The 22,299-nt window shown below is 41.1% G+C and overlaps 1 protein-coding gene across 1 annotated transcript in view; it reads left to right on the top strand.

Moving 5' to 3' along the window:
• The window catches only part of PIAS1 (protein inhibitor of activated STAT 1), a gene marked incomplete at its 5' end in the record, with an annotated part of 62,386 nt that overhangs the window by 35,896 nt on the left and 4,191 nt on the right, over positions 1-22,299 (top strand). Inside the window, 11 exon segments of the mRNA XM_080626131.1 lie at positions 4,491-4,575; positions 5,184-5,231; positions 6,473-6,563; positions 6,791-6,925; positions 10,048-10,153; positions 11,596-11,669; positions 16,983-17,143; positions 18,874-19,004; positions 19,314-19,491; positions 20,597-20,739; positions 21,045-21,082. Of these exon segments, the coding sequence (XP_080482257.1) occupies positions 4,491-4,575; positions 5,184-5,231; positions 6,473-6,563; positions 6,791-6,925; positions 10,048-10,153; positions 11,596-11,669; positions 16,983-17,143; positions 18,874-19,004; positions 19,314-19,491; positions 20,597-20,739; positions 21,045-21,082 (1,190 nt within the window).

Below are 22,299 nucleotides of genomic sequence, written 5' to 3' on the forward strand. Positions count from 1 at the left end.
TTATAATAGTTGTTTGCAGGGCGTTGGTTGCCATCAAAACAATTTTCTTGCAGAAAACTCTATATTTGTGTGTTTCTGGTTTTAATCATCCTCCAGAACTTTGAAAGGAGATGCTGTGCTTGACTTGCCAGGATCTGCTCGATGGTGTTAAACACAGCAGATACGGCAGATGAACTAATAGAAATCTGTTCGCTTTTCTACACTCTCAAATTCCAGATTTCCAGTGTCTCTTCCTTAAGAAGTCTGAAGTCCTTGGAAGTAGAGGAGTTTGTATAGTCATAGATAAGCTTAGCATTTAATAGTGAAGCTGCTACATTAGCTCTGTTTCATGTGTTTTGTTGAAATTCTTGTGCATTGTTTGTAGGATAAATAGACCTAAGAAGAATAGATACGGGTATGAAAAGATTGAGCAAAACCATATGGGAGAAGATTAGAGAAAACCACAAAGAAAAAACATATTTCATCTCCCTTCTAGAGGATGCTTTTGGCTTTGTTTGCTGCATTTCTCCTTCCTCCTAGGCAAGCCTCAGAGGCACAAACAAGGTCTTCCTCCCTAACCTGCCCCTTTGGTGTCCCTCATACTCCCCATAACAAACGCCTTCACAGCCTTGGTTTTAGCATGTGAGGCAGCAAAGTCAGCAGGCAGTTGGTTTGCAAGTGTGGCAAGAGTCTTTATGATGCTGTTGACTTTTCCTTGCCATATTTAACGGAATTACCTTCCCATGCCTTTGTAATGGGAGGTGTATTTTGCCCTCCCTTCCTTTTGGCCACCTGGCTGCCAGCACTGCTATGGAGTGGGTTCCCTGCCGCGAGTGATGGGAAGTTATCCTGGTGTGTTGGTGGTAGAGTGGCAATGGTGGGATTCAGCTGAGAGCTGGAAAATGGAAGTAATGCTTTTAACCACCACAGCCCTTGTAAAACTTAACTGTGCTTTCCAACGTGATAGCCTAGTATTTTCATTGTTGTTCCTGGCCTCTTTTGCAAATCCTTTTGTGCCTGTGTTAAACTGATTCTGTTTGTTGTTTGCATAGTTTGTTCTTGCCAGTTCTTAATATCATGCTGAATGTTAAGATGAAAATTATATCTTTATAGTGGTTTGAAATGTGCCTGTTCCTAAAGGTTAGACTTACACGTGGTAGCACATGCTGAACTGGGCAATTGGTGATTAAATTTGCATTGTCCAGTTGGTAGTTACACATCCAAGGTGTTAGAGCTGTATGCTAAAGCTAGTTGAAGAGCCTGACCATAGTTTAGAGTAAGGTAGCTTCTTGTCTGCCTTTCTCTGTCTCTACTTCTCGATATGTCAAGAGTTTTGAAATATTTTGATTGGGTTTTGGATCATCTTTTCTTAATTAACAAGTTGTTTCTTCCTTCTTTGCAATTTGGCCATGCTCCCGTGGTAATCACAATGATTGCTTGTACACAAAAGCAATGTATTGGAAACATGGCATGTGTATATTAATGCTGATTTACAGCAAAGAAAACATCAAGCAGCATGTGATGAAGTACATCTCCAATCAGTGAAGACCACTGATCTATCAGCTCATAGACTTTGGCTTACAGTTATTAAGATGAGTGCATATGAAGAGAAGGGGTATTGGAGAGGGGCGCTTTACAAGGGCATGTAGTGATTGTACAAGGGGGAATGGCTTCAAACTGGAAGCGGGTAGATTTGGATTAGACATTAGGAAGAAGCTCTTTGCTGTGAGGGTGCTGAGACGCTGGCACAGGGTGCCCAGAGAAGCTGTGGCTGCCCCATCCCTGGCAGTGTTCAAGGCCAGGTTGGACACAGGGGCTTGGAGCAAGCTGCTCTAGTGGAAGGGGTCCCTGCCCGTGGCAGGGGTTGGAGCTGGATGAGCTTTAAGGTCCCTTCCAACACAAACCAGCCTGGGATTCCATGAAGTTAGTAGCCAGCAGAAGAGGAAGCGTTGGGAGCCTTTTTGTTCTTAATCTAAACTGATAGTGTTAAAGCCAACCAGCGCCCCCAACTCCAGCACCTCCCTCCTCACCTTCTTCATTTCAGGTGGATTCTAGTTAAGAGTAACTTCATTAACTGCCATGTGCACAATGCAGATACTGGTAATGCTTACCAGTGTTTCTCTGGTATTTTAATGGCTATGAGTTTGAAGTGGCTATTTCTTTTGTAAAGATTTTGATTCAAGCAGAGGCTATTTACTGCCTTGCAGATGTGTTACAACCATAGCTCCTGAAGAAAACAGGAATTACAAAGCTCACATGTCAGAGCTGGAGAATGTACTTCCAAATTTTCTGCCATTGTAATGTGTAAATCATGCAAGAGCATGATGAAACTGAGCATAGAAGTTAGACCCCCACTTTTCAAGATCACACATCACTGTGTGACAAAAACACATCTTGCATTAATACCAGTCAGTAACAAATACAGGAAAATTCCAGTTGTGCCAGTCATCCCACTGTGTTTCCCTATGCCATAGTTTTCCTGCTGTGCAGTGACTTTCAGTTCCTCCTGTTTGTTGCCTGTATCACATGCTTGATTCTTTCAATTGAGGATGCTGCAAAAGCAAAGCAAGCAACAAGATGAGCAGTTGAAAGATTGCTTGGGAAAAGCAGGGAAAAGATGACTTGGGAAATGTGGGCCTAGGCCTTTTTTTGGTAACTGTTGCTTAGCATCTTTGGATAATTGTTTTAAATGAAAGTTAAATGTTCAGCAGCTTTGTCCTTTAATTAAAGGTGTTGGAGTTCACAACGACCTTCCAGAACATTTCTAATAAAGGCAAAGCTGACAATTTCCAGGGTAAAGAAACAATACATGGGAGGAGAATAAACCCTACAGAATAAGGCTGCATTTAACCCTGTAAAAATCTGAAAGAATAACTTGAATTCGTTCAGTTCTCTGGCCTGCAGTGCACTGACTTTGCTAATTCTTTTGTTGATTACAGTACGTAGTTCTGATCCTTCCATTTATAACTAAAAATAGGTACAAAATGGTATTGAAGACCAAATACTGTTACGGATTTTCATTGTTAATTGTATACATTGTGCTTCTATTTCCTGCAAATCCCTGCACTGTGATACCACAAGTGGCAGTTGTCTGAGGCTCAGTGTGGTTCTCACTTGAAGAAGTGTAGTTGAAAATGTATTAAAGTAAAAATAGAAGCAGGGTACTGTAAGCATGAGCATCTGAACAGTAACACGAGGCTGCACCTCGGCCCGGATGCTGCTTTGGACATTACAGTACAACTTATTATTGGGGAAAAGAAGGAATATGTGCATATTAAATACAAACATTTATATAGCTGAATGCTTTTAAAAAGATCTACCTTTGATAGGTTTTTCACAGAGGTCGCTGTTTGGTCTATATTATCTTATCTATTCATCTGGCTTCTGAGCAACTGATCATGAACTGCGTGTGGTTGTTGCATATAATGTAATAAAATGTACAGACCTCGCAGCATTGTCATATGAGAAAGAAATAAATGTAATTTGGTGAGATTGCTGCTGTTAATATTTATATAAAGTCAGTGTCTATTCTATTGTTGGTTCCAACCTACCACATACTGTTTTTAACAAAGTCTCTGAAGTATCACCCCGAAGTAGTCACTCATCTGTCACTCAGGGATGAGTCAGGAAGTGGATTATAGTAAAACAAAACATGATGAATTTACCCAGTGTTTAATACACAATACAGTTATTCATAACCTTATAACATTATTGGGAATAATGAAATGGAATGACAGGCTTCTCACAGCTTTACTACGTGTGTTGATGAGCGTGTTGGACTGTTCTCTGGGGAGATGCTTCGTTCTTTAAATGTAATTGTATTTTTCAGAAAAGCCATTTTCATTGCCACTGTGTGTGGTTGTGTACTGCAGTGGTGCCTGCAGCCCTGGGGAAGGGATGTGATTTAGATACAAGCGCTATCTAGGAGATATCTAACATTACTTTGGTTTTCAGCAGGTGCTTGGTGTGCTATGGAGCACTGTGGCACAGAGCTGAAGGACTCTAAAACCAGATTTCGTGCTTGTGTATCTCAGGAGTTGTTTGCATGTTCAGTATTTGGTGCATTTAACTCCATGCGTTGCACTTCTCGGTCACTCTCTGCTTTCACAGGCTGATCCATGATCTCTTGTGTTAAAGGAAATAAAAAAGTGATTGGTGAGAATTCGTAAGGGTATTTTAATCTCATATCAAAGAATATTTAGCGTTAAGTTACTATGACTGATAGAAAGTCTTGAGCTGATTTGTCTCAGCTTTGCTCTTACCTGTATCGCTTTGTTTAATGCCTGCTTTATATGCATATAGAGTTTGTTTATTGTTTTTATTTACAGGAGGGTTGAAATGGCAACTTTCTTCTCGGCTCTAAAACTCTTTACAGAAACAGATGTGTGTTGTACTGTTGGGCTTGCATAAACTCTGTGTGTGTATATGTAGACACTTGAATGAAAGGAGGTGTGCTGTTAATTATTCTCCATTTGGTGTTTTTAAAGTGATGATCTCTTGTTTCCTCCCAGCCTCAGATAACAGCCAGCGCTTTCGAGAAACCTGCTTTGCGTTTGCACTGACGCCACAGCAAGTGCAGCAAATCAGCAGTTCAATGTGAGTCTGATCAGTAGTATGGCATTTAAATAGAAAGAAATAAGCCAAGGAACTAGGTTATCCTGTCTTTCATTTTGAAATGGGATGTTAAAGAACACAGGTGTGTGTGTAGATTCCCTCTTCTGGGGAATTCTTTTCTCCTTTATATGTAAGCTGATGGAGAGCAAAAGGATGAGGAAGAGAGAATGAAATACCACCACTGTCCAGTGACTGCTGGGCAGGTTTCTCTTGCACTAGGTGCTGTACAAATACGTAACTCTCCTTCATGCAGCCCTTTGTCAGATCCTTTATCAAGTTCTGTGTTTATTCAGTATAAAGATGGTACTTCATGATGACCCATCAGAATTTTCCTTATATTATACAAACCAAAAAGAAATTACAGAGCTCAGATGAGAATGCAATTGATTGATTTACTTTGACTAATAGAAAATGTACCTTTTAGTGCATATGGAGAGTAGTGATTTGACTGACCAGAAGGGAAGTGTGGTATGCAGTGTATATACCAGAAAGTGTGGTTTAAATACATTGAACTTAGAGCAAATTTGGAGAAAGTATTGATAAACCTGTGTGTAAACAGTATGTTTTAACCCGTGTTCTGCTATTTCTAGGGATATTTCTGGGACCAAATGTGACTTCACAGTACAGGTCCAGCTAAGGTATGTGTTTGCATCGCCTGTCCTTGATGCTGTTGTTTTCCAAAATATATGAGATCTCTGCTACCCAGCAGGTCAGGCTTTTCTTTATGGAGGAGAGTCTCATCCTGTTGTTTTCCTGAGGAAAGCTTCCTGTTGGCTGCTTTGAAAAGGGCAGACTTAGGTACTCATCCCTGTTACATGCAGCTTTCCTGAAGTTGCTGGTGGCCTGATACCTGGCGTGTCAGAACACTGCATGGAGCCTATAGATAACATACATGGTAGATTATTGGGGCTTAACCTGTAGGTTATTTTAGAGGTTTTGACAAATGTAAGTTGATGAAATCCTATGTATCCCTGTAATTCCTTGGAGGGCTGTGAGCACAGCTGACTTGGATTTTGCTCCTGTCAAAAACATATGTCTTGCCTTTCATCCCGCTGTCATGCCTGCGTGGTGAGCTGTAACTTGCCAGTCAGAGAGCAACTGCTTTTGAGTCTTGCTTGTTGGGATACCTTCTGCTGATCACCAAGTTGGGTTGGCTTGGTGTGGGGTGAGATGGACAAAGCAATGAGGAGGACATGAGGGAACAGAGGGACAGAAGGTAGCTCCCACTCTTTGAGAGCAGCAGCCTGTTAGCTGATGTGATGGTACGTTTGCATGGATGGGACAGGTCCCCTGGAAGAAATCCAGTGGAATTGAGAAGGCTCTTTTTGGTCCTTTGAATGCTTACTGTCCACGAGCTTGGCCTGCACACATTTGGTAGGACAAGGAAGGGTGTGTCTTACTTTAGTTCCAGCAGCAAATAAGCCTGAAGTTAAGTAAACAAATAAAACTGCCTGAACTTTTGTAGGAGGCTTGACATAGGCACGAGGATAACATTTGATGCTGTGGCTGAACAGCTGCATGCTTTACTGAAGCTGGAGGAGGGGGAGTTGAAGAGACAGGGCTTTTATCAAGAGGTCAGGCTGGAGAAATGATAGGAAAGAAATTGGGATGATCTGTCTCATGTAACAGGAACCTGCAGATCTGAATGAGTCAGTCTGAGGAATTCAAGAAATCTGAGGAGGAACCCACAACCGTCTTAATCTAAACCTGTAATTTTGGGGGGCTTTCCTGCTAAATGATCTCTACAGCTAATCTGAGGGCTGTGTTTAGCAAGATCTGTCATGCTTTCATAACTCAGAGGAAAAGAAATTCCTTCAAGAAGAAGGTGATCTTTAAATCACTTCAGAAGTGAAAGATGATGGAAGTTCTTTGCTTTTAGGTTTTGCTTATCAGAAACCAGTTGTCCACAAGAAGATCACTTCCCACCCAATCTGTGTGTGAAAGTAAATGGGAAACCGTGCAGCCTTCCAGTAAGTAAAGTGTTATTTCGATATATACATTTGGATAGCATTATTGGGGTCTATCTGTCAAAAATCAGCTTTAATGTCTGATATCTCTCTCTCTCCTTAAATTGAAGAGGGAGCGCAGTTCAAGTGAGACCCAGCTTTTACGGGGCAGGGTTGTGGTGAGAGGGGAAGGTGGCAAAAGCAGTATTGAATTTGTTTCTTGCTGAGGGATTAAATACTTTGATTTCTAGGGCTATCTTCCACCAACCAAAAATGGTGTTGAACCAAAGCGACCCAGCCGACCAATCAACATTACCTCACTCGTCAGGTTGTCTACGACGGTACCAAACACAATCGTTGTTTCATGGACTGCAGAAATTGGAAGAGTAAGTAACTTGGTGCATCATGCTGCCTAAAGCTTATTAATTTCTGCCTTGGCATCTGTTGGAAAGGTTTGAAAGATAAACCAGTTTAATTGTGCAGAAAGTACTTAATGGTTTTGCATTAGACTCCTCCTTTTGATTGTATTACTTTATGCTAGGCAGATAGGATGTGCTCCCTTCGATCAGTAGCCCTCAAATATTTTGGTGTGATCTCTCCCTCTTCACCCCCCACCCACGTCTCTGAGCACCCAGAAGATAAGATCAAGGCGTCCCATAGACCTTTTCTTTGCCTATTTGTTTAACTTCACACTACAAGGTTTTCCTGATTTTAAGGTCTTGACAACCTTATCTTGGCTTCAACTTGTATCTAGCACATGACATTCGGTACAGGGTGGTCTTTTCTAACTGTAAATGTGGACACAAAGCCCAGCAACTCAGCAGGGCCCAGAAGATTTAATTTGCCCTTTTTACATGTCTCTTCTCCCAACTGCTACCCTTATACTTAATATTTAAAAAGTCATGGTTTTATAACTTTATTGTGTGTGTGGGGAGGACGTTGGGAGTGGTATTATAAAATTGCTGATGTTCCACCGGACTAATTAAATCTGGAACATGCTGCAAAAGTTACTTCAATAAATTAGTCCATGAATTAGTGCCCTGCTTTCACTAACGGCAAAAAATCTGCTGGTTGTGCATCATAGGGCCAACATGTACTTGCAAAAGTGGCTTTGCTGTTGCAACCATCCTGTTTTCAGAAGGCCCGAGAATTGTCCTGAGATGAAACCTTGCCCAAGAATTTGTCAGTGTGCAAAGCCCAGGATTCCTGAACCACTGTGGAAAAATGCTACAGCCCATTCATGCACAATAGCCAGTTATAAAACATCACGGTGGTGCTTCATGATGGATTTCTTGTGGAGCGTAAAACAGTCTCCATTCAGATTCAGTGTAAATGATGGATGAATGATTCCTTTAAAAGCCTTCTCTTACCTAATAAGAACTGCAGGTATCAGAAATAAGCCTTTAAAAATGAACCTGCTCTGGTTTACATTGCTTAAGTGCCTGCATTTAAGTTGATGAATCCTGGCTATTGCTCTGAATACAGGGCTGCACTCTTGCTTAAGAATACCGGTGAGGGCTGAGGGAAAAGACATGTCACAAGCCTGCGTGGACTCCTAAGCCAGTCTCTTGTGAACTAGGTAGTTTCTCAGGCTTCATGGATATTCCAGTTATAAAACCCATGTTGGCTAATCTCTGGCTTGCAAAACAGAACTGGAGAGAGCGGCAAATTCTTGATGTATTAGATGAGAATTAGATGCCATTCAAAACATCCCCACTCAGGAGATGCAGCTCTTCTTGAAGTGATTGTCTGAGACCTTGGCAGTTGAATGTGAGGAATTGCTTTCTATTTGGATGTGCCTGTCTAGCACGGCATTTGAATTCCCCTCCTCCCCTTCCCTTAAGAGCCAGTTGCATGTCTCAACTGGTGTACTCTACCTTTCCTGAAGTCATAATTGTGATTTTTACACAATCTGTTTCAAGAGCCTTCTGTACAAGTTGCCTTGGGCGAGTTCCTAGCTTTGTAGATTCAAGCTGTCGGTAAATAATTTCACAATGTTAATTAGCATTTTTCTAACTTCTATACTAATTGAGGCATTAAGCAAGCAAGTTAAAGCAGTAGTGGTTTTTAACGATGGGAGAAGCAGTCATTGTCACAATAAAATATTTAAAATGGGGTGTTTCTGATGCTACTTCAATTTGTGTAGTTTTATGGTAAGATAGATTACTGAAATCCCAGCTTTGGATTCGGGTGGCATCTTAAATAAAGGATGGTAGTTGTCACAGTTGTATGGATTTGTTTGTTTTGTTAGTGGGAACATGCATGGCAGTTGCTGGGGGAAGCCTTTCATTTGTCAATTTAAAGAGTATCCGTGCAGCTACAGGTTTAGTGAGTATTGCTTATATCAAAAAGTAATTGATGTACCCTAATGTGAGAACACAAATCTTGTCCTTTCCGGTTTGAGGGTGGGGGCAGAGAGGGGTGTTGCTGATGAATGCTTAGTGCAAGATCACATTTTCAGGCAGACAGTTATTACCTGCTGTTGTTAGGAGCTCACAAGAAAAATGAGAGCTTCCTGAATCTCAGGCTGTGGTTTGAGATCCATCAGCGATGCCAGGAGGAGGACTCTGCCCTCCTGCTCATCCCCTGGGGGGAGCCTTACCCATGTACAGGGGAGCTGGCAGAGTCCATGTTAAGGCTGCATGTGACCTGCTTGTGTGCCAAATTACCTTCTGTAGTGACAAAAGTGAACATCCACAGCTTTTTACTGACACTGATAGGGAACGTTTGCATGGGCTATGTTGAGAGTGATGGGGGAAGTGACCAAACCTTTTTCAAAGCGAAAGGACAGGCAGCCGGGAGCAGTGACTTCTTGCCTGTTCAGGCTGGATTCACTAGAGTACATCTTGGCACCACTGAACTCTCAATCTCTTTACCTGCCTTACTTCTGTTAAGCTTTGGCAGCGAGGTTAGCATTTCATAGGCAGTAAGTGCCGGAAGATGAGAAAAAGAAGGTTGAAGAGTGCTTCCAGACTGAGTAGGGAGTACTGCAGATGATTGATCTTTTTATGTTTTGCTTTTGAAGAGGCATCACTGCTGATTTCTCTATTTGAAAACAAGCTAAGCTTTTATTAAAATAAAAAAAATAAAGAAGTTTTGATCGTATTTGACTTGACAGCTTCCCTTAATTGTATTGCCAGAACTGCAGTACCCAATGTTACTGGTTTAAAAATACCCTTAAAGGGGCTGTTAACTGCATCTCCCACGCTAAATGTAAAACTTCCAGAAGTGTCCTAAATGCTGGTCTAATAGCTTGGTTTGCAGCTCAATCTAATCCCAGTGAAGCGTGAAGTCACTATTGTTGCATCTCTCAGGCTCCAGCCCTGTGAACTTTCTGAAGCAAAATGGGTTTTCTCTAGTCTGAAAACTTTGCCATTTAAAGTCTTATAACTGCTTTAAAAACACAGTGCCCTGTAATCACATAACAAATTGCATAAGCATTGTACAAACTACAAGCTGTCTTTTGCTTAAAACAGTTCTTACTTTGATCTTTTGTTCTGTTTTCTAGAACTATTCCATGGCAGTCTATCTGGTAAAGCAGCTGTCCTCTACGGTGTTACTGCAGAGGTTGCGAGCAAAAGGAATACGGAACCCTGATCATTCTAGAGCACTAAGTATGTCTGATGTACTACTTGTTTCTAAAAGAAAAATAGCTTTTGTAACAGGAGGTTTGAAATAGGACTGTGCTAACTGAGGTTTGGACTTCCTACAGTTCTCTGGGTTTTGAGAATCTGATAGTGGTGTTCTTTGTATTCAGTTCCAATTCAAAGACTCAGAGGCTTTTGTTTGTACTAGGAGCCAGGCCAGGAACCCTGTTGACACTGTGAAGGGAAAAAATGCAAGAGAATCTCTTTCAGTTCAGCCATACTGGCTTTGTTTCCTCAGAATAGAACAACTGTATTTATATAGTTAACCGGTAATTCAGTACCTCAAGCAAAGCTGGACTAAATGCCTGATATGAACCTTGATGCCGACATGCTGGAGGAAAATCACCATCCACACAGTTTTCGTTCCTTTGGCATGATGTTGTGGAGGGGGCTGCTAGAGAGCTCCTCCCATCCCCCTTCCAAATCTGAGTGTGAGGTTTCCTGCTTTATTGTTGTCTCTGACTAGCACATGTTGATAATAAGTTTGTGTAAGAAAAATGCAAGCAAAAACTGCTTTTTCTGGGGAGAGGGTGAAAATGCCAACACTTGACAGCTGTGGGTCATACTCTTTAGTACTCAGATAATGTGTATTGTACACAGCACAGGACCTGCTCCAAAAAGGAAGGAATTAGCCCACCAGTAAATGCTATAAAGCCAGTGGCACACAGCGATGGCATTAGCTTGTGCTAATGCAGAATGGTGATTTGTATGCACAAAAATGTAGAGTTTCCTGTGTATACAGGGTGAGAATGAGGGTGTAGGAGCAGTTCACAGAGCAGGAGGAACATGGAGCTGACTTGTTCATGTAGCAAATGACTGCACATACACCAGTCCTTAAGTAGAAGTAGAGGATGGGTTGAGATGAAAGACTTCTACAGTGCTAATATTTCACTGCAGTTATTTAAAACTCAGATTTTGTCAGAGTACTTCTGATAGCCTGTTTCTCAGTTTGCTCTTCAATTTTAAATCACAGGGTTGCTTGATGAGTATTTCAGAGGTTTCCAGTGGTGCTTGTCCACGTGGGAGTTAACTAACACATTTTTAATGTGCTTGGATTTAACAGTCAAGTCAATGTGGCTCATCTTGTTGGTAGATTTTAAATAACTGTCAAGCACAAAGTTGCATGTGTATGAAAAGAGACATCTCTGTATAAATACATTTTCTAGGGATCTTGGTTTAAGATGAGCTTTTCTGCTTTTCACTTTCTTAAATCTTATCATTTATGATCTTTCTAAAGAGTAGAGACTGCTTAGGATACATATTTATTGTGTGAGCCTGAAACAGTGGTCACCGCTGCTTGCTTCCAGTGGCTATGGCAAACTGCAAGTTTCAGACTTGTTTTATTTCTGTCATCCAATTTGTGTTTCAGATCATCTGCAAAATAAACCTTTTCTTCTTTCCAATAACAGTTAAAGAGAAACTGACTGCCGATCCAGACAGTGAAATTGCAACAACAAGCTTAAGAGTTTCTCTCCTTTGTCCAGTAAGTTCTGTGGTTTTTACTCCCTCAAAACTGATTCTGATCAAAATGTGGCTGTTCTGGGACATTTATTCAATAGGGGTTACCTTGTGTTTACCTGTATGTTAACTTTATGGGGAGAGGACCCAGTGTGGAAGGTACCTGTCACCATGCTTAAGCACGTGATATACCCCTGAGAAAATGAGTATTCCATTAACTTGAAAATGCTATTCAGAAGTGTATGTAAGCGTACATTTAAATCTGTCACTAGATCATCAGAGTGTGCAGTTTGTGTCCTTGGTAATGATAAAACCACTTTCAGTGGAATCAAAGGAATCAAAGGTAGGTGAATCTACTGATAGGAAATCACTCCTCAGCCACTGTCTGCAGTCAAAGAATTGAGCATCTTTTAACTGAAGTTGATTATATGATGTACACTTTTGGGCATTTAATAATGTTAGATTAAAACTGAAGCAGTCTCCTAGAGGTAGGTCAAACAGGATTTATTCCAAATTTGAAGTGGGAGAATACAGTTCCACTGAATGGAAGGTTGGACCTTAAAGGCTGGATCAGATGATTCTTGAGGTCCCTTCCAGCCTGGGATTCTCTGATTCTGTGAATGTGAAAGAGGCAGAAATGTACTTTATCTTGACTTATAATTGTTTTTTAACCAAGTAGATGCAGAGGTAAGTGGTGGTTTATACTGGGGTTTATGTTATCACTGGTAAACTGCACAACATTAATACTATGTGTGCTTTTTTGATCTTGCACCTTCTTTTGCTCTTTTGATCTTGATGCACCTTCAGAATACTGTCTCTCTGTATTGATTGACACAGTATCTTTATTGCAGTGTCACTTTTTAACCTCTTTTGAAGGATACATCTGTTTTCTGGTTTGGTTCAATCTGCTCAAGCTTGACATGAAATTTCAGTATTGAAATCTAGGAAGAAAACTGACTTTAATCTTGCAAAATTAAAGTTTTTTTCTCAAGTAATTTAATATGTTTTTAAACTCTCCCAGTGTGAAGAGATAAACCTTTTAGATAGATAAGCTTTGCTTCAGAAGAAGCATATTTGACATTGTGGTTGCTTTTTATATATGCATTAGGTTATTGTAAATCCTTAAATGTGGTATTTTCAAGATATTCAATCTTAAGACTTTCTCCATATCAGCACTGATGCTAACTAAATAATAACACATTTATAAGGAAGATAAAACTCATATAAGAAAGATAAAGGGATTGCATTTACAAATAATATCTTGATCGGTAAACTTAGAACCTCAGAACTTGTAATCTTGCAAACCCATGAAAGATGTCACATCAAAACTGCTGCAGATGCGGAGCACTGAAGTGTTTCAGGTCCACACCTGGCAGCTGATTTTGCTGAGTTGTCATAGCTGAATTCTTGTTGTGCTGTTAGGACTGTGTCGTTCTAGAAAGCACAGTGAGAGTCCTGCTGAGTTCCTTGTCACTCTAGGCACAATGTTTTTACCACTTAAAATGAGTTTCCAATACAGGCAAAAATAGTAATCTGTTAGTAAGAATTAAATGTCTGTTGGAAGTTCCTGTGTATTAATTCGTTATCTTAAATTAACCTTCATGCATCTTCTGGAGCTACAGATTTTTACTTCAGTTGTACCTGATTTGTCAGAGCTGCCACTTGAGGCACTTATTTTGCTTTATAGATGATTCCATGGGAATGTTCTGACACATTTCTGTTTGCCTCAATTGCCTCCATTACTGATAAAAGTTCTTCTGCAGTGCTTTTACATGCATTTTTATTTCCTTGCTGACTGTGATGCAGATGAGTTAGTGTTAGAGCAGGAATATCCTCTACAACATTGCTTGTAAAACTCCAAGTTTGCTTATACCTAAAGATGTCAAATTCAGCTTTGCTTTCTCAGAGTCCTGCCAGGGGTAAAACCAAAACAGAAATCAGAGGTTAGGATGTAGCTCTTCAGAAGTCCTACCTCTGTCAGTATTTCTTCTTTGAAATTCACTACTACTTTGATAGACGTACAAAACAAAGTCTATAGCAGATTATTTTGAGTGTATTTATCTCCTTTCTCTACAAAACCTACACACTTGACATTTTTTCCAGCATGTTCCTCACTCAGTGCTGTCTTATTTCACTGTGGCTCTTGGAATAATCCATCATTGCAAGAGCTTGTTGGGTCAGAGATTGTACCTTTCAACCTGGCCTATGAATAGAAACGTTATTAGGATGATTCAGACTGTCCTCGGGTCTGAATGTAATTCTGTTATCGCTCCCATACTTTTACTTGCTCATTTGTAAGCATTTGGCTCAGGGAGAATTTTTTGGTAAATATTTTGTGCTTCCTTTCTAATGCTTGAATGCACAGCGTATGCTTTGAAAGTACACATTAAAAACACTGATTTGGTCTCCAACAGCACAACCAAAAATGACAGAATGGTGCATCTTCAGCTCTGTTAATGGGAGGTGCTGTTCTCCCATCTCATTTGTCAGGGGGGCGAATCTCTTGTGTGTATACTTCAATAAACTCAATGAAATTGCCTGTCTGGGCATGAAAGGTTTAGACTTTAGAACCTTTCATTTGCCCTCAAAGTAAAGCGCAGAGCGAGGCAGCTTCCTCTGAATGTGTTTTGTTTTGCTGCTGAGCTTTTTTTAGCACAGAGGCCTCCTCTCCCTCCCAGCCCATGGAGTACGTTTGAAAACGCTGTCCTTAACTGCTGCCTGCATCCATCCGAGATACAGCAGCAAATGGGCAGGGCTGGGGCTGTATGTCAGGAAGACACTTGAATTCATGTTCTTGTTTTCCTTTGAAAGGAAAATAAATAACTCCACAGGCTCTGCAGCCGGATCAGATATTGAAGTGAACAAAAATTCCAGATCCAGCATGTTCCTGGAGGGCTTGCAGCTTTGTTTACAATTCCTCAGCTCCTGGTTTAGGTGCATATTTTAACATGAGCAGATAGTAGGGTTTTGTATGCTTGTAAAAGCAGTGAAGGCAGTGTGTCTTTGGCTGCCGACAGGCAGGAATCAAAACAGTATCGGTGTTGGGAAACACAGTTTTTCACAAGTTGGGATGCATCCCTTCTTTTATGACCTTTTCTTTTGTCGGTTCTGACACAGCTTGGCCAGCATGGCAGAGCTGATCCAGGAGGTTCAATGCCAAAAATGGGAAAGGAGGCATCCACTTGTTAACACTGAGTATGCTGATTCCATCTGCATGTGTATGGCTTCGGTTAAATCCGGGCGCTGCTTAGAAATGAAGAGGTTTTATACCAACAGCTTGTGAAAATGTTCTGGTTTAAGTCTGCTTTTTTGCTCAGGAGGCAGGTATTTATGTTCTTCCTGCAGCACGTGTCTTTGACCTTCCTTAGTTTTCTTTTGCATCACATAGAAGCATCTGGGTTTTATCTCTGGTACCCTTACTCTTGATCCTTACTGAGCTAGGAGTCTCTTACTGTGCCCAAAAAACAAATGAGCCATTGACCTACCATCTGGGAGATAAGAATTCCTAACAGACATGGATCAGGGGCCTTGCTTTGTTGGGGCTTCACGATGGCATAGAAATAATGTGCTTGGTCATGGATTTTGGGGGAGGGGGTGCCAAACACATGGCACATACAGCACCTCCTGTAGTCTGAGCTCACCACTACCATTACTGCCGGCTCCCCAGGGAGTTCTCCGCTCCCCTCCCATCTGGTGGTGGGTTTTGTGACAGTGACTGAGAGCCCAAAGGAAGCAAAACAAGCCAGATCCACTGGTGTAGCTGAGTTTGCTGGGAATGGGGTGGAGGGATTGCTGTTTACAGGGGATGCATGAGAAAAAGCATCATGGAGGAAGTAGTGGACTCTGTGTAGAGCCTTTGTTCTTGATGTGGTTTTAGTTTTCTGATATTCTGAGATTGAGTGCCATCCTGTGGCACCCATCCTGTATTGCTCAGAATCACTATGTGTGGCCACCGTGCTTTCTTTAAGCCCTATAAGCCCTACTAAAACCAGTTCCTCCTCCTGTCGACTGCTAGAATGGGCTGAAGGTTTTCGAATGAAGTAGTTGTGTTTATTTTAGTCAAATATATATAACTTCTAAATATGCAGTATAAATATTCCTTAATAAGTAATTGTTTTGTTGTTTTTTAATGTGGGAAAAGTCTTGTTTAGACATTCCTACTTCTTACCTTTAGTGTGGTCAGTTAAAGCCCCTCCTAAACTGCAGCGTAAGCACTTTGCCAGAAAACAACAGCTTGGGGTTTGTTTGAGGAGAGCAAGCTTTTTAATTTCAGATTAAGATGAAATGCCTTTCACTGTAATCAGTTTTGCATTCAGTGTGATCGCATGATGATGTTTTACGGTCTGGGTTAGCGTCGATTTATCCAATCCAAAGATATTCCTGTTATACAATTCAGCCTAAGCACCTTTGCTGTGTAACGCTCCTATGTTACTTGCTCAGCTTAAGCACTCAGCTGTGCCTTTTGTATTAAACTCATGGAAGCTTTGTACTGACCTCCAAAACCTCACTGTCCACTGTCTACCAACTTGAAGGAAGGATGGTCCCCACCTGCAAGTGCACTTTAGAACTCATCTTTTCCTGTCTCATCTTCTGTTGTCAGTTGCAGGCCCTTTGCAGTGTTGAAAAGGTATGATGGTATTTTAGGGGATAGTCAGCTATTTGTATTTACACGAGAAAAAGGCAGTGAGATTTCAGGCTGGCTCACAACTGATACATAGCAATGGTGTTTATCACAGCAGGAGGAGTATAAAATGGTTTAATAGTTAGCAGGTGTGAATTATTTTGTGAGTAGTCACTTCCTGGAGAAAGGAGTGAAAATGATGGTTAGAGAAACATGTCAGGAAATGATCCATAAATGCATTTTCTATGTGCTTGCTTCTGTGACTGTCAAGTTAAACAAGTGGTTCTGGTGGTACCCTGCTGCCTGAGGTACGGACAGCAGCTTGAATACAGACTTCAGCTGTGTGAGGATAGAAGAGCTCTGACGCACGTTCATCAGCTTTTAAAGTACTAGTGAAGAATTCTTTTTGCGGTTCATTCAGGACACTGCTATGTTACTTGAGCTCAGTATTTTGTCCAGGGAATATGGAAGGATGTAGTCTTCAGTTTCCTTGGTCAAATGTAGGTAAAATTGAGACTTTTAGTAACTTCTGTGCAATAATCAAACCTATAGGAAGGAGGGAACGGTGCCTGTGACATGTATTTTAATTAAAACTCAGATTTGTGAGAGTTTGTGGGATGAAACTCAACCTGTCTCCGTTTCTTTTCAGACAGAAAAGCCCTGTTTGTTAATTTCATACCAAAATGATTTAATCTTGTTCTTTTCTTTCTCTTAAAGCTTGGTAAAATGCGGCTAACTATACCCTGTAGGGCCCTGACTTGTTCCCACCTGCAGTGTTTTGATGCCACTCTGTATATTCAAATGAATGAAAAGAAACCAACTTGGGTTTGCCCTGTCTGTGATAAGAAGGCTCCCTATGAACATCTCATTATTGATGGGTAAGTAAAGCTTGAGTCAAAATGAAGTACTTACACTCTCTGCTTAGTGTTCTTGTGCTGCACAGAATGCAGTGATCTGAAATCTTGGTTATCTGGCTGTGACCTGGTTTAAGTTGCACATAATTTCCCTGCTATTGGTGAAGAATTACTAACCAGGTACCCCTTCATTCAGTATTTTGGAAGAACTGTGGTCATCAAACTGTTAAAGGTGATAATAATGAAAGGTGTTCCTTCCAATCCTGGGTAGGTTTTTGAGCTATCCTGCCTAGAATAGTTGTGGGTTTGGGGTTTTTTACCCCCAGTGTTCCATAGTGCTGCATTCCTAGGTGAAAACAGCACATGTTGTCTTTTAATGGAGCAATGGCACAAACCTGGTCTAGTTGAGAGCAGACATTCATGTTAGATCAAATAAATACTGCCACCTCCCCAATTGCGTGCATAATACCATGTACAGTTTCACGCTCGGGGAGCTGCTATATACAGAAAGTGACACAGAGATTGATTCTCTGGTCCTGCCTACCTGCAAAACATAACCCCCCCCGAAGAAATCTAGTATTCATCTCCATGAAGAAATGCCAAGTATGTATTCCTGGGTTTGCATTTTAATTCCTTAGATAGGAATCTTCTTTCCAAAGTGTGATAAAGAGAACGAGCCGAATCTTCTGAGAACACTCTCAGAATGTTTTGCTCAAAGAAAAACCGCAAAAAAAAGGGCAACAACCAACCAACCAAACCAAAAAAATCCCAGACAAACAAACAGACCCTCCCAAAAGTGAAACTAAAACCCCTGAAACAAATAGAACCCCAGAAAACCACCTCACAAATGACTGAGTCTGTGTTTAGTGAGTAGGTGCTTCATTTTGGTGACCTGCTAGTGAAGCAGAAGATTGCTCAGGGTCCACTCTGAGGCCTTGCAAAAGCTTTTGGAGAGACAGTCTTTTTGGATTCGTGGATCTCAGGTCCTCTGCTTTGGATCAAAGATCTGTGGGGTTCCTTGTTCTGTGTTTCAGCCTAAAATAGTAAAGACTCAGAGTAGTACTAATTAAACCAGCACATTTTCCTTACTTCTTGTGTTGCCAGGTGCAGACACTGGAGATCAGGTGATACAATTATAGCATCCCAAAGAGAAGGTTATTTGTAGAAAGCATTCAATCCAGGAAAGAGCGAACTTTCTCACTAATTAAAGCAAAGCTTTTTCCTGCAGAACCACATGAATAGTCTTGGTCGAAAGCTGGAATTCCCACTGAGAGTGATGTGGTGCCAGGATCCTAAACATTTTAGGAGATGCAGCTTAGTAGAAGAGGCTGCAAGTTCAGATTCCCATGCTCAGCTTTTGGTAGAAAGTTTCAGCTTCTAAAGAGGTTTCAGGAAATAGTAGTCATTACATACTCACTTATATTGACTCCTTTAAGATAAGTATGGGTTAGGAGGAGATTGGTTTTTTTAATGCTAGTTCACATTCTTCTTTCCTTTTGGGAAACAGAGTTCTGTGACATGAGCTCTGCAGGATTCCTCTCTTGCAGTAAGGAATTGTGTAGAGTTTTAGATAATATTTTAGATTTTTCAATGACTCCTTTTTATCAAGGAAATTGATGAGAGAAGGGTAGAACAATGGCAGCTTTCAACTCTTGAAACAGTAATTCATACTTACACTGACTAATAAAGGTATTGGAGTAAGAAAGGTGTTAAGCTCTTTTTGAGGACTGATATTCAATGGTTTTGGTTGACAGGCTGTTCATGGAAATCCTGAAGTATTGTACAGATTGTGATGAAATTCAGTTTAAGGAGGATGGATCCTGGGCTCCTATGAGATCGAAGAAGGAAGTGCAGGAAGTAACTGCATCATACAACGGAGTTGATGGTAAGTTGTGTTTTGGGGTGTATGGACTGGATACGCTGCACTGTTAAGTATTGCTGTTCCTTTTAACTTTTCAAAATGCTCATTTTTGCACTTATGTTTGAAGCTTTTCATGATCATTTGTAAGAGATTACTTGAGCAGTACCTGTTGGGGCTGATGGTACTTTTAAGTTATCAAAGCTATGTAATTTTGTTGTCTTTTATTCTGAGTTGTGAGGTTTATTTGTGAAAACATGTAATAAGCTGTGATGTTATGATGAGTATAGTGGTGCTGATAATCTACATCTTATAATGTTGACTTACTTTGTATAGGATGCATAAGCTCTTCCCTGGAACATCAGGTGTCTTCTCACCAACAGTCAAATAAAAATAAGAAGGTGGAAGTAATCGATTTAACCATTGATAGCTCATCAGATGAAGAAGATGAAGAACCATCTGCAAAGAGAAGCTGTCCTTCCGTATCTCCAGCATCACCATTAAATAATAAGGGGTGAGGATAAAAACAGGCCAGTGCAGAGAGAATGTACTCATGGTGGAGAGTAGTAATAAATTTCAACAGAAATTGTATCTGGAAAGTTCTGTATCTGGATTATATCCTGATTTAGAAGCTTATAGCAAATGGATTTGATCTTGGGCCGCAAGGCTTAAGAAGACTGAAATAACATGGAGTTGTCAAGTGTGTAACGTGATGCAGTTTTCAGTTGTGTTTGTGAAAATGAATATAAAACGGTGCAAAAAGTTGTGGCTTAGAAGGGTTTTGTTTTTGCAAATCTGGAAATGTTTTTCTTCCCTAAAGAAATGTAAAAGCAGCAGATACGGAGAGAGCGAGCAATGAGAAACATGGGTGTGGTATGGGAGTTGTGTGGGTTTTGCTGGTGATTACTGCCAGTAGCATAGTAATAAAGGATGCCAGAATAACCTGATTACACCTAAGTAGCCAAGCTGTTAGTAGCACCCTGTTTACATAAACATGTAGGGATGAAAACAGGCTGCACTGAAGGGATCCTGTTGTTGAAGTGATTACTACTCCAGTCATGTAAATGACTCAGTGATCACTTAAAACTCCTCAAGACCTTTTTGCCTGTCTTCCATTGCCACTTACCTTGTAGGGTATAAATGTGTCATTACACAGATTTGTATGGGGGATTTCGGGGTTCAGTATACCTTTAGGATTGTCCTGGCTTAGTATTTGTAACATATTTATAGCAGAGATCCCAATGCCGTTTATAGCAAGAGTCATCAGTTTCTGCTGTTTGAGACTGAACCGGTCTTAGCTTTTATTTTGCTGAGCTTCAGCTGTCTTGGACTGAATTAAATTTCTTGATGAAATGTAATTGTGAGAAGGAAGCTTGGGGAACATGTGATGCTCCTATCTCTTCCCTGCTTCCATCCCCTGCCAGGCTCAGTGAGGAGCTGTAGCATTGTGATGCTTTGCACTGAAGCTTTGGCATTTAATAGGGGAGCTGACACAAAGCTCATACTGCGTATTGCAAGGCTGGCTTTGTGTTCTACTTGAAAATAGCCATGCCCTGCTTGGGACAGCAATAAAGCCAGGACTGTATTTGACACCTGTAACAAGCCTTTGTTTCTTCCAGCATTTTAAATTTACCCCATCAAGCATCACCCGTGTCAAGAACACCAAGCCTTCCTGCTGTTGACACCAGCTACATCAATACGTCACTTATCCAAGACTACAGGCATCCATTCCATATGACACCTATGCCTTATGACTTGCAAGGTGAGCTTCTGACTGTTGGTAGCTGTAAGTACAGCTCTGCATGCAGTAATAACTATTGCAGAAGGATTTAAACATGCAGTGGTTTGACAGTACAGTAGTGCAAAATACTGTTCTGCATCCACAGAGGATGAGATGGTATTTAAAACCCCCCAAAAATACCATAAGGTTTATAAGGGCTCTGGTAGCGAAGAGAATCTGAAGTGTCACCAGTATTATGCTGGCTTAATTTCAGCATAAGTGGGGGGAAAATTGGGGGGTGCTTTTTTGTTTTGAGAAGCTTAATTTTTTCCTTTGGCTCTTTACAGGTTTAGATTTCTTCCCTTTCCTGTCAGGAGACAATCAGGTAAGTCAAGGAAGATCAAGTTGTGTGGCAGATACTCTTTTCTGAGAAGGACTTGCTGGCATCGATGTATAAGCAAGGAAGGAGCAGATGTATGATGTAGGTGTAAATACAGGCAGGCTGCAGCTTTGTTTTATGCACACAGAGACTGTGATCAAACACGAGCATTGGGGTGTAGGATAAGGGCTAACAAAAGAGAAGCATTTCCGTTCCCAAGGGTTAAGCTCAGGCAGCCACTGTGGTGTGGTGGCATGAGCCTCGGCCATGACTGAAGGTCCACCAGACACCTCCTTAGTTTGTGTCCTGGGTTCATGACAGTTTGGCAGGCCGTGTTTGCCACCATTCTGTAAATACTTACTGAAATGTTCTAGATTGGTGCTGGCTCCTCTAATTGTGGGAGCTGAGCAAGTCATTCCCTAAAAGGAGCCTGGGTTGGCAAGTGGCGATTGCCAGCTTGATCCCACTTGGTCACTTTTCCTCCTGTGCTTCCAAGAAAATAAGGGGCTGAGGTGGCTCACATACCCTTGGTCCCATCCTGTTCTGCAGTCTGAAGTAGGAGAATTGCACTAACTGTAGAGGAATACTTCCCATAATTAAGACCAGAGCCACCAGAGGATTCAGAAAAGCTATTTTGGTACTCAGTAAAACAGAGATATGAGAATTATTCTGAAATACATAGTGCAGAATCTGATGCACTGATACGACACAATTATACTAGTGCATAAGTGTGGGGGAACAAGGCTGAATAGCCCACATGTGTTTCATCATAGTGGAAAGAAACATCCAGAGCAGAATTCCTCTGCGTAGACGTTGTATTTAAAACCTGATTCTTCATAGCTACAGTTCTTGCTTTCCAGGGGCTAACCAGCAGAGAGCATAACTTGGGACAGCTCTTGCTGCCATCAAGTGGGACTAAGGGTGCTATTTCTAAATGCGTTTTCCATAGAAGTATGCTTCCCTCCACCAGCAGTGATTAGCACATAGTTTCACCAGCTGTGCTTGGTTTGTGACTTTTGAGCAGAGCAGAGGGATGGCAAAATGTTGGGTTGAATTTTGGGGAGTTTTTCCAACAGGGAATTTTCTGAAGAGGTAAAAGAGTGCTGCTGCTGACCATGTCCTTACTGGCTTTGGTGTCCTGCAATACTGTTACCTCTCTAGCAGTTGTTCTTGCTGATACTAGGGTTTCCAATTTCTTTTGGCTTCGGAAATGAAGGATTGCA

The sequence above is a fragment of the Psittacula echo genome (genome assembly GCF_963264785.1).
Source record: "Psittacula echo genome assembly, chromosome: 10".
NCBI lineage: Eukaryota > Metazoa > Chordata > Aves > Psittaciformes > Psittacidae > Psittacula > Psittacula echo.